The 19,634-nt window shown below is 38.9% G+C and overlaps 2 protein-coding genes across 3 annotated transcripts in view; one reads left to right on the top strand and one right to left on the bottom strand.

Moving 5' to 3' along the window:
* Window positions 1-15,981, top strand: mtrex (Mtr4 exosome RNA helicase). The gene is made up of 27 exons (XM_014979142.2): window positions 1-189; window positions 501-641; window positions 1,193-1,259; window positions 1,349-1,411; window positions 1,635-1,747; window positions 2,051-2,225; window positions 2,399-2,489; window positions 3,467-3,591; window positions 3,912-4,010; window positions 4,222-4,339; window positions 4,429-4,560; window positions 5,959-6,038; window positions 6,390-6,500; window positions 7,592-7,693; window positions 8,737-8,862; window positions 9,240-9,390; window positions 9,517-9,689; window positions 9,778-9,846; window positions 10,251-10,376; window positions 10,462-10,572; window positions 10,665-10,853; window positions 13,065-13,228; window positions 13,776-13,881; window positions 14,331-14,387; window positions 14,468-14,630; window positions 15,030-15,134; window positions 15,595-15,981. The coding sequence occupies exons 1-27, from the start codon at window positions 89-91 to the stop codon at window positions 15,645-15,647; spliced, it is 3,111 nt and encodes a 1,036-aa protein (XP_014834628.2). The 5' UTR covers window positions 1-88; the 3' UTR covers window positions 15,648-15,981.
* Window positions 15,858-19,634, bottom strand: part of plpp1a (phospholipid phosphatase 1a) — a 16,081-nt gene continuing 12,304 nt past the window's right edge. For both annotated transcript variants that reach the window (XM_014979121.2, XM_014979114.2), the window contains exons 5-6: window positions 17,469-17,645; window positions 15,858-16,794 (exon numbers count right to left, since the gene is read on the bottom strand). In XM_014979121.2, coding sequence (XP_014834607.1) covers window positions 16,678-16,794; window positions 17,469-17,645 — 294 coding nt within the window. In that variant the 3' untranslated portion in view covers window positions 15,858-16,677. The remainder of the gene's footprint in view (window positions 16,795-17,468; window positions 17,646-19,634) is intronic.

A 19,634-nucleotide genomic window follows, 5' to 3' on the forward strand; every position in this document is an offset into this window, starting at 1 on the left:
TCGTCTACGTTTTGCACCACACGGCTTCCGTAGCGGAACTGTCGAAACAGCCTCATGCTGTATTGTGGGAAGTTTGTCCCTTACAAACATGGCGGACCCTTTTGGAGACGGATTGTTCAGCGTGTTTGACGATGAACAACAAGGTTCTGCTGGCAAAAAGACGCCCACGGGTGCCTCTACGGAGACTGGGTATAATATTTTAAACATATTAAGTCTTGTCTTTAATATTAGTGCTCTTTCTCGTTTACGTCGCGTGAACGTGGCGTAAACGTTGGCATGCTGGCTCTTGCATGCCAACTGCTCTAACCGGCTAATTAGCTAGCTTGTCCAAGTCACAAAACGGAATAAAGTGTGTAAATTGTTCGGATAATGCTTACGTTGTATCTGTGCTCCGCTGTGACTAGAGTCGAACACATTTTTAGCTAAACCTGGTGGAGCTTAAGCGTTTGAATTCCGCGCAGACAGCTAAACCATGCTCTGCTGTATTTGGTGTCTTTCAGGAAATCTGCGGATAAAAGCGGTGCTGACAGGGATGCAGGTCCGTCTGTTCGGGTCAAGAGGGAGGCGGACAGTGACGGCGGAGAGGAGTTGGTGTTTGGGAAGAAACCTCGGCATGATGTAGTCTCATCCAGTGACCTAAAGTAAGATGAAACACAAACTACTTGTATAAGTCAAACCGAAGATGTGCACTTAACACGCTTATGTGGTTCCTACACAGGATGTAAACGCAAGGAAAGTTAGCACTTTCCATGTATTTTTATGTAGAAAAAAGTGTATAAAGATAGATTTCAGATTTTTGTCTGGTTGTATAAATGTTGAATCACTTGGCTCAAAAGGGAACTAAGAAATCTACTCGGTAGAGTCCGAAAGAGTAAGGAATTTGATGTTAAAAAATGGTAATGAACAATGTGTTTAATGTAAATCTATTTAATTTAAGCTTACAGCAACATTCTGCTCATCTTTGGTAAATTTGAACCTACATGAAAACTTTATTTTCTGTGGACTTGTCATTAAATAGATCTCCATATCAGTCGCGATTTATTGCTATTCAATTCTTCTTGAGTTCATGCTCTTAACACTTGAAATACATAGGGCAAGAATTATTGCACTCCAGTTTTTTGCAGTGTGAATAATGCACACACTGAAATTGCTGATACTGTGTCTTAGATATGAATGTTTCTATTTATTTCAGTCTCACAGAATTTATGCCTCAAGTGAAGGTGGAGCAGGTGGAAACTGTGGAAGGATGCTCACATGAGGTAAAAAAAAAAAAAAAACCTAAACAAAACAAAAACAGCTCTCTTTAATTTATAGTTCAGTTGTTTTAAATGCTATCTGTAACCCACAGGTTGCTCTGCCAGCTGATGAGGAGTATAAACCTCTGAAACCAAGAGTGGGAAAAGCAGCTAAGGTATAACAGTTAATTTAACTTTATGGTTTCATTTTATTACACTGATAATACATTTTAAATGTGACACTATTGAATTTTATTACATACTTTCTGCAGTAAGACATCTGATTTTTGTGAAAAGAAACTAGTTAGTTCAGTTAGATATGAATTGCTTTATGTGTTTGCAATAACAATTGTATCTCTTTTTTTCTTTTCCTCTTCATATGTTATACTTGTCCTGCAGGAATACCCGTTTGTACTGGATCCCTTCCAGCGTGAGGCTATCCTATGTATCGACAACAACCAGTCTGTGCTTGTGTCTGCACACACCTCTGCAGGAAAAACTGTCTGTGCAGAGTAAGCATGCTAAATAAAAACTTCCATCCTTTACAGTTATAACAGTTCTCACTTGATTTTAATGGCATTAGTTTTTTAAACCTTTTAGTGTGTTATTGCACCGTAGTGTTCAAGAGTTTAGCTCCGATTAAAAGAACGAGATTCTCTAAATGCATAATCAAATGAATGTGTAGGCTTCATTTGTGATTTATTAATCACAACCACAATATTGGGTCTATGCACATGAATAAGAGACGAGGGACCAGTTCTCTTAAGTCATTAGTCATTGTGGGCTATTTCTAAATGAATTTCTCTCTCTTGCAGATATGCCATCGCTCTGGCTCTTAGAGAGAAGCAGAGAGTCATCTTCACCAGTCCCATTAAAGCACTCTCTAACCAGAAGTACAGAGAGATGTATGAAGAATTCCAGGATGTAGGGTTGATGACTGGTGATGTTACCATCAACCCTACTGCCTCCTGCCTTGTCATGACAACAGAGGTGAGACGTAGATCAGTCCATCGTGGAGGCATTACAATACAATACTACTGCTACACGTTGTGTAACTATTACAGCTGATGTGTAGCAGGTATTGTTTTCCCTATAAGATTTTCTTGACAACGTGTGTTTTCATTGTGCAGCCGCTTTGACTTGAATGTTTTCTTTTTGCCTAGATTCTAAGGAGCATGCTGTACCGGGGATCTGAGATCATGAGGGAGGTAGCCTGGGTTATCTTTGACGAGATCCATTACATGAGAGATGCAGGTGTGTACAGAAAGGAGAGGTCACTGGCAATTTGACTGCTTGTCTTCAACGGTGAACATTAGACTTGATGCAAAAGTCACTGAAGTTAACAGATTTTGCTTTTATGCTTTAAATTTTAGCTAGAAACTTGTGACAAAGCTGGTCATCATACACTTGCATAATGTAACATCCTTACATTATGCAAGGTTCTGTGAATGTCTAACTCAAGACTCTGTTCTGTTGAAAAGGTTTCTTATTACTTTTAGCAGTGAACTTTAACCTCTAGAACTAAGTGTTCTAATGAGACTGGAACTAACATGGAAAACGCTTAAGAACCGAGCTAAAACAGTAAAACCCTTGAATTATTTTTTTTGTCAGGTTAAGTTAATGTTGTATAAACTACAATATTTTTAAAGGAAAATATTGAAGTCATTATCATTATTTCAAGTAGTTTCAAAATACTGCCTCCCTGAGTGACATTTTTTCAGAAAAATATGGAGCTTCCTTTGGTACAAATGTTCAATATTTCTGTTACTGTTGATTTTAGGTGGCTATGTTGAGAAAGTTATTCTTTCTTTTCCTTTGAGCATGTTTTTGTTGTGTATTCAAAGATTAACCCAACCCTTAACAAAAGCTAATGGCTAACAAGCATTAGCTTTTTCTAACAACCATGTTACCATTGGCTTCTCTTGATTTTGTAGTCATTGACAGATACCTAATTTAAATTTTTGTCAGGTCAGAATTGAACAAAGAGTTCTAAAAATGGTAGAGCGGTGGTCAAATGATTTAGTTCATCTCTCTTGTAAATTTGTGAGATAAATAACTTATATGAACTTTGAATCTGTGATAAAAATGCAAATTTTCTAGTTTCTGAATACTGCAGGATTTCAAATGACGGTTACATCAAGATAAAAAAGATGAAATGGGACGATTGACCTCCAAATGAATTTTTTTGTGTTATTTATTGTCATTGACAAGAGTTTCTTTGTTCATTTCAGAGCGTGGCGTGGTTTGGGAGGAAACCATCATCCTCCTTCCTGATAATGTGCATTATGTATTCCTGTCTGCTACCATCCCGAATGCCAAACAGTTTGCCGAGTGGATCTGTCATTTACACAAGCAGGTGGGCTGTATTTCTGGGTTGCCACTACCAGTTAATTTAAGAAGATTGCTCATTTTGTGGTGGTTAAAACATAGTTTTCACAATACGGTTAAATTATTTTAAAAAATTATGTTGCGCAGAAACAGATTTTTTTTCAGATTCATAAACGTTTTGGGGCTTCATAATGCTAGTCTAGAATTGAAGTACTGGAAAAAGAATTTGCATGTCAACAGTAGAGACAATTTTAAAAATGATTTACACTAAAAATATTGTTGTCTGGGAATTTTATTTTTGTCTCTTTTATCTATATTGACAATAAAAGTGTTTCTCTTTTCCTGCAGCCATGCCATGTGGTTTACACAGACTACCGGCCCACTCCACTGCAACATTATATTTTTCCAGCAGGGGGCGATGGACTCCACCTAGTGGTTGATGAAAATGTAAGCACACCCATAATCTATTGTCGATGGTTTCACTAACTCGACACAGTCGATCTCCCTTTACACACTTTTATCTGGAGTTCAGACATTTTTAAAAATATTTTTAGAAAGATAAAAGATTTTGTCATCACTTTTTATAAAAGTCACATAAAGCAAGTCAGATGTTATTATACGTGATTCAAATAGTGTATGCTTGTGCGCCTTTCCTCAGGGGGACTTCAGAGAAGATAATTTCAACACAGCCATGCAGGTTCTCAGAGATCTTGGGGAGTCCGGGGGCGGCAGTGGAGGTGGCAAGTGGGATCGAAACCGAAAGGGAGGCACTAAGGGTACGCAGGAGACGCGTCTAAATAAGACAAAAATGGAAGATTATATCAATCACTTAACCTAAAAATATATTTTTGTATAATTTACTTAGGACCGTCCAGTGTTTTCAAGATAGTGAAGATGATCATGGAGAGGAACTTCCAGCCGGTGATAATTTTCAGCTTCAGTAAGAAAGACTGCGAGGCCTACGCCCTGCAGGTGTCCAAGCTGGATTTTAACAATGGTATGGGGCATTTGTGAAGATTTAACTTTAATTTTCACTTTTCTTATCTCTAATTTCTGGAATAAGAATAGCATGGTGTTAATTTTGCATAATAAAACCTCAGATTAGCTTGGATTTCTGCACTGCTAGTTGGTTTAAACCAAATGAAGTACTTTTGCACTGCATGAGTATATGTTTTGTTAATTTAATTAATTATATTTGACTGCTTTTATTGATTTTATTCTTGGAATTAGTAATTTGATTATATGCACTTATGCTGACCAAGATTTGATTAATCATTTTATCATCCCAAAAGGACAGTCACCTAATTTTGTTCACATCACATATTTGCTAAGGTTTCTGTTTGGTGAGCAAATTGCTTCTTAGTAATCATGTCAAAAGCATTTCTGGTGCTGAAAAAATTGGATAGGAGTTGAAATTAGGAAATGAAAACCTGCCACTTGGCAAACGCAGGTGAACAAAATCCCCTCACTGCAGTAATGTCATAAATATGTTTTATTGTGCTCATACATTTAGATAAGAAAAAGGAGTTTCTTCTGGAAGACAAATTCATTTTGGACAAAATGCAGTTTTAAAGTGATTTTTGGCTCCCATTCTCATGCTGTTAATATTATCCGGTGAAGTAAAACATGCAATCTGAAGATATATTATGAAACATTCTCTTTCCTCTTCATGATTTGTTTCTTCTGGATTGTGACACTATTATGAATGAGGTTTGTTTTAACGCTGGACTCCTCCATCACTGGAGTCTCTTTATTCTGGTAAAGCTGCCAGTTTTTATCAACCCTGTATAAAAAACATGGATAAACTGTGCCAAAGAAAATTCTCATTTCCACAAATTATGTGCTCCGAATTATCCAAGAAAAGTTTACTTTAAAAAAAAAAAAAAAAAAAAAATCCCCAAACACAGATGATATGATTAAAAGATGAAACAAACTTTCAGCAAAGAGAAAATGTAATCAAATTTAAAATACCAGGCTAGTTTGGTTATGTTTCTAAGTATGTTAAGCTAGGAATGAGCTAAACAACTGCATCTACAAGCCTAGCTACTTATTACAATTTAGAAACTCATGATGGACATTTGTTTAAGCAAGTGAAGCCATATTTTGGTTCAGTGTGTTTACTCAGGATTTTGTGCATTTGTGTGTGTTAATGCAAGTTAGTGTCAAATGAAGGCTACAGTGACAAAAGTAATCACAGTTTTGCTGAAATGTTGCATATTATGGCAGACTGTTATTGATTAACGTTTCCATGCTGGAAATTCTGAAATATATGCAGTGCATGGAAAAAGAAACTGAAAAAAACTTTTTTAAATAACTCTAAATTTTACTAGATTAAACATTTATTTTGTGTGCAGCTATAAGAAAATATCAGTAACGCCTTTTTTGTTTCCTGCAGATGATGAGAAACGTCTGGTTGAAGAAGTGTTCAACAATGCAGTGGACTGTCTTTCAGATGAGGACAAGAAGCTGCCTCAGGTAAGCAGGCCACAGTTTGCCCGCAACATGTAATGTGTTTTTTCTTCTAGCGCCTCAAGTCTTTGAACTCTCAATGTTGACACCTTGTAAAATTTAAAAAAAAGCTTCACAATTTCCTCCAGTTAACCACCTTGATGGAAAAAGGCTGCATGTGTTAAAACGCTGGTTCTTCTGTTCCTTATTAAATTTAGTCGTGTTTTTCCTTTTTCTGTAGCAATGGGAAAAATCCCACAGGGGTAGCAATGGCCAACTCAGCCAGGCCCCACACTAATACGAGTTCCCTCTCCATTCTTTGCCGTCTTGGCTTTTGTCGCAGCAGTGACGTGTTGTGGTTTTTTTGGTCTCCCGCAGGTCGAGCATGTGCTGCCACTCTTAAAGAGAGGGATAGGAATCCATCATGGAGGACTGCTGCCCATCCTGAAAGAGACAATTGAGATTCTCTTCTCTGAGGGTCTGCTCAAGGTACCTCCGTCTCTGTGAAAAGATGCTTCTTCAAGCATATTGAAACTAGAGATGCACGATATTGGATTATTGGTCGATAGCCAATATGCTGATATAGTAAAACTCATTTGGCCGATAACCGATACCAATACCATGCCGATAATGTCATGCATCCGTAATTGAAACAAGTGAAGTGAAGGGATTATGTGTTCAAATGTAATGTCTTGTAAAATCATTCATTTGCCTTTAACTTTTTCGCATCTTAACATTTTACAACCTTAATGCAGTTCATTGAGATTTATGTGACTGATGAACACATAGCTGCGGACAGTTGTAAAGTGGAAAGAAAACAAAACATGATTTTTTTATATATAAAAAGAAAATGTGAAAGAAAACAAGATATACATTTGTATTTAGTTGAACAAATGATTGGAAAACCATGTTTTTGAAGAGTGTAGACAAGGATCTGATGTATCAGTTATCAACTAAAGATGGCAGAGTAAGTCGTCATACTTCCTGAGCAGTTCCTGGTCAATTTTTGTCAGTTTCAGTCTCTGAAATAATCGGTTTTAAGAGCAAGTTGCTATTATTCAGCAAATATTAATATTTAATTTCACCCCGCCTGTTTAATTGTTTCTTGGTGTGGTTGTCAGTGGTTTGCTCACCTTTTTATATTGCTCTTAACATCGGAGAGCATCGGTTTGAAGATGCGTCATCACGTTTGTAGAGCTACGGAGCTTCATAACCACCTACTGTGTCTTAGCTTGGATATGGGCTGATGGGCATCTTTTAAGTATCCCTGTTTACCTTCGTGAAATGTCTCCAAACCAGTGCTTCTGCTCATACTTCCTGCTTGTAGTAAACTGCAACGCAAAAACAAATGCCTTACTTTATGTGTCTATCACACAAAATCCTCTTTCTTTTTACTGTTGAGAAAATGTTAAATTCAAGGGGTGTGAATATTCTAGCTTTGTTTCAAAGAGAAAAACAAATTGGGATTGATATCAGATGTTGAGAATATGCAATCGTTTACAAGGTCTTGGAAGCCATATAAAAATACTCTGATTTGCACGCTGATGACAAAATGGTAACGATTTGTCGTCTCATTCCAGGCCTTGTTTGCTACAGAGACCTTCGCCATGGGTATTAACATGCCAGCTCGGACCGTTCTCTTCACCAGCGCACGCAAGTTTGATGGCAAGAACCACCGCTTTGTAAGAACTCTCACAGCAACTTGACCATTATAAAACTGTTTCTTTCAAAGGGATTGATCAGTTGTCACAATTTCTGCAGTAGATTTTTGTACATAGGCAAGAAGGTGATCGGAAGCAGGTGATGTCTTTTGGAGAAGTTTGAATCAAAAAACATCCCACCTATGTGTATCTACAGAAAAAATAAATCATCCTGTAAACATGGCCTTCCCTTTAAAAGACCTCTGGCTTGTGCTTAGTGTTCACTTTTACACAGCCTGTCGCTCTGAAGTCTTTATAAGGTCTTCAAACGGAGCCGCTCGCTTTGCCACATAAACAGCCACGTATTGTTTATAAGAGCTGGGGGCCGTGTGTGAAGCTGCAGACATGCACACACAAACATGGCGAGGATTGAAGCGAGTCGAGAGGGAAACATCCCTCCAATCCAAGTACTTCATGAAGAACATCTGGTGCCTCGGATGGTGCCAAAGCTCCACGCAGGCACTTCAAAACACTCCACTGTGATTCTTGATTCATGCTGTGGTGAAAATCACAATCTGTTACTGTGGCACGGTTGATCGGAAGATGCGATCACATCAACACGGAGTCCTTTTGTTTTGGTTGCAAAACACAGGGTTTTGTGCGGATGCTTGAATTTCAATTAGGTGCCTTCAATGTTTGGAAAGTTCTTGATTTCTGTATTTAACCCTTTAAAGCGCCTGACATTTAAGCTGCACAGTTTGGGGACTTGGTGCAACTTAACATTTTAATAAAACCCTAAATTTGGAAAATATTATTTAGAGTTGAGAACAGATATGTTCATACACCTAATAAGAAGATGGACACATTTTTTTTCTTGCTGTCTGAAGTCAAATCAGAGTAAACTTTTCTTAATTCTTTCTGACCTTTTTTTTTTTTTTCCAAAATTGTCATTTTTCCATCAAGCTAATTTATTTTGTAATTCCAATTTGTGCAGTTATAAGGTTAATGGGGGGAAAAAAGCAACTAATGTTCTGCAGATATTGGGGCATACTTCATCCTAACAAGCCTTTTTCCTTTCCTTCTAGATTACATCAGGTGAGTACATCCAGATGTCGGGGCGCGCTGGCAGGAGAGGAATGGATGACAGAGGAATAGTTATTTTTATGGTGGATGAGAAGATGAGTCCAGCTGTGGGCAAACAGCTACTGAAGGTACAGTAAATCTGAATGCGATAAATCTTTGATCTTGTTATGGCCAACTAAGCTGATCGCATTAAGGGTAATCGGGCCATTTGGTGTGCTGTCATAACTTGGCAACGTTCTCACAGAGAACCCCGAGTCTTGATTGTCTGTCTTTGATTTGACACGTTTATTTATAGCATGTTGCTATAAATACACAGCACAGCTGTGTGCCTTTTGAACCACACAGCCCGATATTAGAGGCTGTGAAATGTCGCCGCGGTTACGAAATCTCTCAAGTTTTTAAATTGGAGTCAGCAACTTCAGCGTACTTGCATGTAGACCTCTTACGGTTTATCCCATTTGTCTTCTACTGCACCCAACATTTCTGTTGTCGTCGTGCCTTGCAGGGCTCAGCAGACCCTTTGAACAGTGCCTTCCACCTGACCTACAACATGGTGCTCAACCTGCTGCGTGTAGAAGAGATCAACCCAGAGTACATGCTGGAGAAGTCCTTCTACCAGTTTCAGCACTACAGGGCTTTGCCTGGCGTCGTTGAGAGTCAGCATCCTGCTTTTTATTTCTACACTTAATTAGAAAAAAGAACTGGTTAGCAAACACCACTTTGGGTAATGTTGTAGCAAGTTTAATGAGATTGCTGCTTCCATTTTTTTTTTTATTTTGCAGAAATTAAGAAGTTAGAGGACCAGTATCACACCATTGAGATTCCTAACGAGGAGAGTGTTGTTACATACTTTAAGATCAGGCAGCAGCTGGCTAAGCTGGGTAAAGAGATACAAGAATTCATCCACAAGCCCAAATACTGCCTGCCCTTCCTTCAGCCGGGCCGACTCGTGAAGGTACGCCTCTCTACCCGTTCACATTCTGGGAATGTTTCCAGACTCCTGCATTTTATTAAAGGCCAATCTTCCTGTGCTGATGCCACAGGTGAAGAATGAGGATACCGACTTTGGCTGGGGAGTGGTTGTAAACTTTAGCAAGAAAACAAACACAAAGGTAAGCCAGACTTTACTGCCTCTCATGCTGGTGTGTTTCATTGGGGATTTAGTGGCCAAAACTGTGCATAATGGTGAATAAGCTTTAATTAAAGCCTTTCTATTGAACATCTGGTTTATTTGAGGATAGTGTCCTGAGAGAGACCTTTCTCTCCAGTCTCAAATCTTTTGTATCTCCCTAAGATTTTCTTTCTCCATCTATCTTTACATCAACTGCAACCTACTTCCCCTCTTTTTCGTCTCGTTGACAACTACTCACTATTTTGTGTAGTCTGTCCCCAAAAATCTCAATAAAATACTTCAAAGCCTGGTTATAATTTGAGAATGTGAAGAAATTGAAAGTATGAATTTGCTTCCAGTCTTTAGTTAAATGTTGCTGTGCCTGATGTGGTTTTCATGCTTTAGGCCAGCGGAGACTCTGAGCCGCTGTACGTAGTCGAGGTTTTGCTTCACTGTAGTAAAGAAAGTGTAAAAAACTCTGCAACTGAGGCGGCCAAGCCTGCTGCTCCAGGGGAGACCGGAGAGATGCAGGTTGGTGAAACTAACACACACACACACACACTGAACTGTGTCTATCACGTTTTCTGCTCACATTTCAATCTGTTTTTCTACCCAGGTGGTTCCAGTGATGCTCCACCTCCTCACTTCGATCAGCTCAGTTCGTCTTTACATCCCTAAAGATCTCAGGCCTTTTGACAACAGACAGCTCATGCTCAAGTCCATACAGGTACAGGTTTCATATGTAAAAAAAAAAATAACAGTTTTTTTTTTTTTAGCAAAAATCTTCAACCAAACATTTTACAACATCTTATTCTTCAGGAGGTGCAGAAGCGGTTCCCGGACGGCATTCCTTTACTCGACCCCATCGATGACATGGGCATCAAAGACCCCGGCCTGAAGAAGGTCATTCAGAAGGTGGAGGCCTTCGAACACCGGATGTACACACACACACTCCACAGCGATCCCAACTTAGAATCCGTCTACTCCCTGTGTGAGAGGAAAGCACAGGTAGGAATGTGTTTGTGTGTGAACAAGTCAAATCTGGAGTAAATGTCAGACTTTACGTTGAGTCAAACAATAAAACAATGGATGCTATTTTAATGAAATGTGTACTTATTTATTTAGACAAAGCAGTTGTAGTTGAAAATAGCCAACAACCTTCTATTCCTACTTTTTTTTTTTACAAACGCAGGAAGAAAGCAGCAATATTACATCATCTGCTCTCAAAGGTCACTTAAAATCAGCCTCATTATATAAACTGAGCTTTTTTTTATTGTGCCATGTCTCTTTATCTCCTCTGTGCTGTTTTCCTGCACTAAACCAGCACAATCGATGTTTCAGACCTCTAAGTCCCATGCAGTTAAAAAACAAATCATTCCCAGCATCACAGAACAAAACGAGGAATTGTGTTTTCTGTGGGGATTTGACAGAAATAAAGAGGAAAAAATAGAAATAGAAACATCAAGTTAGAAGCTGCACAGCAGCTGTAACAGGCGGTTGATTTATTACAGACTGATGTAATTATGTTAGTTTAATAATAGCACCTTTTTTACGTTGTGTTTTAGGTTGATGTGTATAAATTTGGATATTTAAAATGTCTCCCAGTTCCAGTGTTAAGAACCCTCGCTTTCTGATGGTCTATCATACAGTGGCAGAGAGAAAGTGAAATTCTTGGTACGATTTTTGAGAGGAAAGCAGGTGGATGGATTTATTTTAAGAATCAAAAGAGAGTGTGGAATCCAAGGGGATGCCAGGGTAGTAGACCTTAAAATGGGGGCAGATGGACAGAAGATATTGTGCATCATAAAGATAAAATTAATATAAATTCAACTGAAGACATTAAACAGAATAAAGGTCATGTGTTGACCACGTTTCATCCGTGGGATTTGACTGGAATCTTTCACTTACCAGGTTAACCGTCTAATCTGAATAAAATGATTTAAAATAAAATTTCTGCTTCCTGCTTTCAGAGCACACACCCTTAAGTTTTAAGGGTTTCTGTAATTAGAGTCCTAAAATGTCTTAAATTATGATGTTTTTTTTTTTATCAAGTTGAGTTTTAATATGTTAATCACAGGTCTTAAATGTTATCTTGACAGGACTGTATAATTTTGTACTTTTTTGTTCTCGCTGGACTTTTCTGTCAGGCCAAAGTTTGAGTCACACTCAGGCACCTTCACTGTGTGTGACTCCAAATGGTTGAAGCTACTGGTCACTCAATGCTAACACACCTTGCTAATTAGTTTAGTTTTTTATCGTCTGTCATGGATAAGTTCAAATTTATCACCAATTTCCTGGGTGAAGTTTGTTTGTTTCTGTGGAGATATACGGCTTAAATTTTATTTATAGCAGTCTTTCGAAGTCTTAAATTGGAGTTGGTGAAACCTAATTTGGACAATTTCTCTTTTCGAACCGTATGTGTTAAAAGATACAAAACAGACAGGTTCTACTGGTCCGATGAAACAAACCTGTTACACAGTTTGCAACAAGTTTGACATCTTGCTGTTGCATTTTAAAATAAAGTTGTATAATATGTATGTTTGGTCTCTGCAACGTCTAATAGCAATCCCCCTGAGCAGAGCAACCTGTGCTTCACATGTTCTTTCATTTCTCTCCAGTGATCCAGTTTTAACCGCAGCACTCGCCTTATTTGCTTACCTAATTTGTTTAGTAAAACATAAACCTGTCCAACCTTATGAGCTGCAGCATGACCGACAAAGAAGTCTTTCATTTTAATTTATGACTCACCGAAGCTATAAAACCATTTTCACGTGTAGCTTGGTTTCTGGGAGGTGGCGGTATTCACTGGGAACAGAAACACTTAAATATGTTGAATTTGTGATCTTGCGACAATTTCTCAGCAACTCACAGACCCGCAAGTTCAGTTAGACGAAGCAATATCTGGTGACGTCTCGCCTAAAGAGACGTTGCTGATAAATGTGCAATCTCGCGTCTTTGGCTTGGAGGGGTTTTGGAAAGAGGTAAAAAAAAATTATTGGTGCCTCAAGATATGTACTTATCGTGTTGTAATTTCCTTGTTGTTCCTTCCTTTATCACTAGTTAATGTACTGCTTCAGATGATCTCACAAAACAGATGGCAGTAAAAATGACATGGCTTTTAAAGAGCCATGCTGTGTTTTTGTTTACACTGGTAGATCTTAATTTGCTCTCAAATCACTCTTTAAAACAAAACGCTTTCTTTGTGTGTGTGTGCTGTAGATCGCAGCTGAGGTTCGGACCGCCAAACGGGAGCTGAAGAAAGCTCGCACCGTCCTGCAGATGGACGAGCTGAAGTGCCGAAAGAGAGTCCTCCGAAGACTCGGCTTCGCCAGCCCCTCTGATGTCATCGAGATGAAAGGCAGGGTCGCCTGTGAAATCAGCAGGTAGGTTTTCTAAACTAGTCGTAGCCGTTTGTAGCAGTTTCCACTCTTGAACTGCTCACTTTAGAGCTTCTCTGTGTGCGAGCTGTGAATGTGTTTCGCTACTTTTTATAATCATTAGCTATTTAGCGTAATTTTAGTCAAGTGCTTCAAGCCATAAAGAGAATGTTGAACATGGCAGCTTACCTTCAGCTACGAGGAACCAAATAGCTGGTGCTGCAAGATTTATATGAAAACATCCAATGAGTGATTCATTTTTAATTTGTTTTTGTTGGAACCCCTCGTTGAAGCAGTTATATTTTAATGGTTTATACACATTTGTAAGAGTGCGTTTTGACCAGAGCTCTCTGGTAAAAACCCTATGGGTTCTTATTTAGCTTATCCTATAGGGACTCTGGATCCTCATGTCTCAAATTTTAAGATCTGAGTTTCTGTGAGAACAGTTTTTCTTGTTGTAACTCTGCCACATGTCCTCTCTGCCTCTGTTTAATAAAAACAATAAAAAGATGGCATTGTACAAAATGCTAACGGTGTGTGTTAACCTGTGCAGCGCCGATGAGCTCCTGCTGACAGAGATGGTGTTTAACGGCCTCTTCAACGACCTGACGGTGGAACAAGCCACCGCTCTCCTGTCCTGCTTCGTCTTCCAGGAGAACGTACGAACAGACACACAGAAACTCGCACAATTTCTGTAACTCTGTACAAACACTGCTGACACAATCTGAACCCCATTCCAACCGAGTCCAGATCAGGTTGCATTCTTGGTCTGTCTTACTGCTCTGCAAACATAAACTAGAGGTTGATTTGTTTGTCCTGTCTAATGAAGCAGAGCTGGTCCAGCATCAGATTTTTCAGCAGAGCTTGTTTTTTTTTTTTTTTTTCTCTCCCTCTGGCTCTTATCCTGCAGATTTAATCCAACTTGTCAAAATAACCATCACTAAAGCTTGGATCCAATGTCAGGAAAATAGTTATTTAAATAATCCCAGTTTTCAGGCTTCACTTTTTTATCAGCGGTCTCCTCAGTCAGGCTCATATAAGGTCTAAACAGCAGCACATTTTGTTTGTTTTGCTCTCTGATCATTAATGAAGTCATTGCGGCCCACAGGCTAACGAGATGCCAAAGCTAACCGAGCAGCTGGCCGCGCCGCTCAGACAAATGCAGGTGGGACTTTATGACGCACGAACAGCTGGAGAGAATTCTAGCTTTAACAGAGATGTGAACACCGCTGTTCCTGCTTTCAGGAGTGTGCGAAGCGCATCGCCAAAGTGTCCGCAGACGCCAAGCTGGAGGTTGATGAGGAGACGTACCTAAACCAGTTCAAACCTCACTTGATGGATGTGGTGTTCGCCTGGGCCAACGGGGCCACGTTCGCTCAGATCTGTAAGATGACGGACGTCTTTGAAGGTTTGTTCCTGGCAGGTTTTTAACCGTATCCGTTTCTCCCACTGTGTTCTTATGTTTTCTTTCTCTTTTTTTTTTTAATGCTGCCTTTTTGGGGGGTAAAGGGAAAAAAATAGATTTATTGTGCGGTTTAATTCCCAATCCAAAGTTTTCCTAGAAGTGATCTCATGAGTAAAATATGGGATGGTACCATAGTAAGAAATATGAATCTGGGTTGAGAAACCCGAGGGAGGATTCGATAAACTCTTGTGTGTGTGTGTGTGTTCTGGCAACCCAAAGAGAAATGAGAATTTTCTGCGATTATTCAGTCAGCTCTGTTAATTTAACTTTAAAATGACCTCTTGAGTGTTTTTATTTCCGTGTAAATGTCTCCAACACTCTGAGCTTTTGTTTTTCCTGCAGGAAGCATCATTCGCTGCATGCGGCGCCTGGAGGAGGTGCTGCGACAGATGTGCTCTGCAGCCAAAGCCATTGGTAACACTGAACTGGAGAACAGGTTTGCAGAAGGTAAGAAATGCAGAGCTGTTCACTTAAATTGATTACCTTTTCAGTAGAAACAGTAGAATTGAGCCGTTCAGGTTTAAAAACCTTGATTGATCTTAATTTATTTCTTTTTTTTTTTTTTTGGGAGGGGTCTGAAAACATTACACTTTGTTAAAAAACACAATCTTTTACTACTTGTGCTTATGGTTGCAAATATTTTCATCTCTTGAGTAAAATTTAAAAGACTATGCATGTAGCCATTATAGGATTTGAGACGTAGAGGATGCCAGCATCTACTTGTATTTAAAACTGATGTTTAACTGGACCTGAATGCTTTTATTTAAAAACACAAATCCTACTAAAATATCTTAATGTAATGACGCAGTTATATATCTAACTTACATGTTGACATGACTGAAAATTAGTAAACAATGTGCAACAGAACCTGTGAATAATTGTACAATTTTGTCACTTTTCTTTGCAGGCATCACAAAGATTAAGAGAGACATAGTTTTCGCTGCCAGTCTCTATTTATAGACACAAGATGCAACTCACAACTTCAACCCCGAATCTGTCCTACCCAAAGTTATCTGAACAACTTTCATCAGGATTTGCTTCCACTCCATTTTGTTTTCTCCATAACATCTTGATTACAGATTTATTTTGGATTGGAGGCATCTAATTCAGAAAACATTGTACATTCAAGTTTTTATTGAATTCATACATCAAACACATGCATCATTTGAGTTAATGTTTGTGAGTTAGATGGCTTTATTTTTCCTTATTTTAGACATTTGTACATAATTGTAACATTTTTTTTTTTCAATAAAAAGTCTGTATGGTGATTTGTTGACATACAGATTATACAAAAGCACATTGTTCTGTATTTGTTTTACATAAGATCCACAGGGAGCTGTAATAGCAGCCACAGCAGTCCAGTACAAGGCAACACAGGACTCAGCAGCCAGCTGTTGCGTCACGCTAACCCAAAGCTACAAAACAAACACTTGGTTCATGATGTCAGGTTAGAGAGCAGCGGTGTTCTCTGGCTTAGGGTCAGCTTCATCTTCTGTTAACCCTCTTCACTCATTCACTACTGGAGACATAAAACTGACCCTAAATCAGATCCGTGAGCACGCTGACTGCAGTTCAGGAAAAAGCACTAAGCAGGATTACATTCACAGGTTTCCGACGCGCCCTCCCTCCCAGCAGTGGTCAGATCCTTTTGGTGCATGCAGTTTTCCCTCCGCTTCAGTAGATCACGCTAATAGGTCCACCTCCTTTTGTTTTTTCTATCTTCAGCTTGCGATCTACGTCTGGACACTTTTCACAATCCGTCTTTCACACAAAGCGCACTGGTAAACAAGCACGAAAAACCCTAAAGTTTGAAATTCAAAGAGGCCATGTGTGGTTCTGAGTTCAGATTACTTGAGGAATAATCAGGTGGTTCAAACTAGACGTCCATGCAGTGTATTGAATGGGGGATTTGCTCGGGATTAAAGGCTTCGAAGCTGGAATTCTGGGCGTGCGTTGGAAGGAGAGGTCTTTTAGCTTAGCTCCACTTAGCTTAGTTGGGACTCTCAAAGTGGTTCCCGTTTGTGGGGGTCTCCTGCAGCGTTGTGTGAGGGATGTCCATCTCTTTACGGCACTCTGTTGTTTTGAAAAAGTCCGATATGAAGAAGACCTGCAGGAATCGGAAAAAAAATAAATAAATAAATAAAAGTTTATGCAATGCAGAACTTTTCATATCTACATTTTGTCACATGGACCACATGGAAAAATGCTTATTCCATGCAGACCTACAAAATGATGTGTGTGATTATGGACTGGAGATAAAAATAATGGTTTTCAAAATAATTGGAAATTATTTTTAAAAGGAGCGTATGTAACTTTGCGTATGTAACTGAAATCTTTACCTCAACATTTTTATAGTTTTTTGCTAATTTGTTCATGTCCAGTTAAGATTTCACACAGAGCTTCTGAAGGTTTCAGGTCTGGCTACAGGTTTTAAATTGGATTTACAACTGAACTTTGACTGGGCCATTTTAAACACTGATCTAAACTGCAGCGCCTGCTGCATGGTGGGGGTTGTTATCCAATCCAAAGGTGAACCTCTGCCATAGTTTCAAGGCTTTTGAAGCCTCTAACAGGTTTTCATTGAGAAATCCAGAGTATTTTACTCCATCACTGCTCTAAAATAACTCCTCCCCCTCTACTTTGCACATTTATCGCATTAAATCTACAAATTAAAAGTTTAATATAAAAAAAAAAAATCAAAAGAGTGTGAATATAATTGGAAGACAACTTAAATGCAGCTGGAGATGAAATATTTAATGACTCGACGATCGCAGCACGTACCACCAGCAGAGCCATGCCTGCGCCCTGCAGCAGCCCTGTCAGCACGTCGCTCCAGTGGTGTTTGTAATCGGAGACCCTTGACAGGCCGGTGTACACCGAGGCAGCGATCAGGAAGAACTGGAGGGTTGGTCTGAGCAGCCGCGCCCACTGGACCTGAAGCCGCGCCTGCAGGTAGAGCTGTGGAACGCAGATCGATGACTCATGTTCGTTACAGACAACACAAACGAGCCAAACTTGACTTCTGTACAGGAAACGAGTGGCTACAGACACGTCATTTTAAAATGATAAAATCAAGGTCACTGACGTAATCAGTAGTGACATGAAAAATGAATCTTTCTAAATGTAATGATCTACAGCAGAATAATCTCTGGATTAAACATGTCTAACAGACATGTTTAATCCAACTATAATTTGTCGTCTCGCTTTCAAATGGTTTTGTGTCAAGAACACAAAGTTTAACCTTTGTCCCGGTCTGCGTTTTCGTGTTCCTTCCTGCTACACTTTACTGACGTAAATGCTGACCAAAGGCTAGCGCTTTCCATAAGTGAGCTTCCACCCCACAGGAGAAAGGAGCTTACTGCGTTAATGCTGAAGACTTTGTCCCCTGGTCTATTTCTATCTGAAAGTATTGAATGAATCAGCAGCTCATAAAGTTTATCGGGGCTTGGCAGTAAAACCAGCTCTGGACAATCGCAGCAGGGTGCTACTGAGACTGTTCATAAGGTACAGGAATGAGATCTTTAAACATTGTGGCTTAAACGTAAATAAATATCAGCACCTGCCACTACAGCAAGACCATAAACAGAAACATCAGACTCAACTTGCCTGTAAATGTCACAGAAAATCTGACTCAATGCAGACACCAGATTATAGCTCCTGTTTGTCTTGTGTAGAAGCTGACTGGATCCCAACAACGTTTTTATGAAATTCCTTTAAATAGCAAGGAACACCTAGCCTGCAGCTTAAAAACAAAGGAGGGTTCAAAGTTTAATGTTCATCCCGGTCTGTACTGAACTACTGAACTTTAAGCTAATAATTAAAGTCAGAAAAAAAATGTTTTATCTACGTAATTAACTTAGGGTCTGGATGGAGATTTTGTTTTTTCCTAACCGGGGTTGTGGGAAGTAGTAATAAGCAGTCAGAGTCTTACCTACTCTCAAAAGCAGCGACTGTACGATTGAACTATTAAAGATAAGATGTTTTATTGAAGAATAAAACTATAAAGCTCCTAATAGTAGGGCCACAAAAGAAGCTCTAAAGGACACAGTCCAGAGTGCATCCAAGAATGATAAAACCAATGAGCACTTTATTAAATAAATGAAAAATAATCAGTATTCTTCTCTAAAATGTAAATATATTAAAAAAAAAACTTTTTTTCCCAAAAGAACTATTGGTTCAAGTTGCATGTTTTCCAAATTCTAATACAGATAAACTTTTTCCACAGCAAATACAAGCAAGTAGGGTAAAGATAAGCATCATAATATAATAGCATATAGGATTAATTGTTTTTGTTTTATTATTAATATTTATATCTGTCCACCAACGAAAACTGTGAAAAACTGCAATAGATGCTTAGTGTCTCATAACTCTTAAGACGTCTGTTAGGGACATTCCCTTCAGATTAAATCAAGAAATACGAGAACCAGATCATTAGCTAAACAACAAAGATCTTATCAGTTCCACTAGTGGTGAAGCTTCACCACCCCTAACTCTCACTTTCAGTAACACTACATTGTTCCCAGTCTTTACGCTGAACGCAGAGGGCTGATTGTGTTGGCCTTGTTTTATTTGTTTTTTGCTATCTTTGAAGTAAAACATACTGTAAATCAGCATGTTTAGAGATGTTATCTTGAAAATATTCCAGGATAAACCTTCCCACAAAATGCAAATATTTCCATTTCAACCTCCTTCCAGATTATCTGCAGTTCTTCAGTGAGCAGCTGGTTATTTTATCCAGTCTTCAGTGTTTACACTGAACTAAACATGTCATGTTCTGATTTCTTTATCTGCAATTTATTTTTGATCCATATCAGTTAACAACTAAACATCAAACTGAGCTGTGTCTGACTGAGGTGATGCATGTAAAGTGTATCTGGTATGTTTAAGTTAATACACGACACTGAAATCATAAATTAGACACGTTTATTAAAAACATTTCTGCTTAGC

This window comes from Poecilia mexicana, unplaced genomic scaffold, assembly GCF_051168715.1.
Source record: "Poecilia mexicana isolate PSO_F unplaced genomic scaffold, ASM5116871v1 scaffold_12, whole genome shotgun sequence".
Taxonomy (NCBI): Eukaryota; Metazoa; Chordata; class Actinopteri; order Cyprinodontiformes; family Poeciliidae; genus Poecilia; species Poecilia mexicana.

Excerpts from the sequence above, each read along its gene's own strand:
- mtrex (XM_014979142.2), top strand. The coding sequence starts at position 89 with ATGGCGGACCCTTTTGGAGACGGATTGTTCAGCGTGTTTGACGATGAA. Across the intron at positions 2,226-2,398 it reads GCCTTGTCATGACAACAGAG|ATTCTAAGGAGCATGCTGTA; the intron begins GTGAGACGTAGA and ends CTTTTTGCCTAG. Across the intron at positions 13,229-13,775 it reads GTCGCCTGTGAAATCAGCAG|CGCCGATGAGCTCCTGCTGA; the intron begins GTAGGTTTTCTA and ends TAACCTGTGCAG.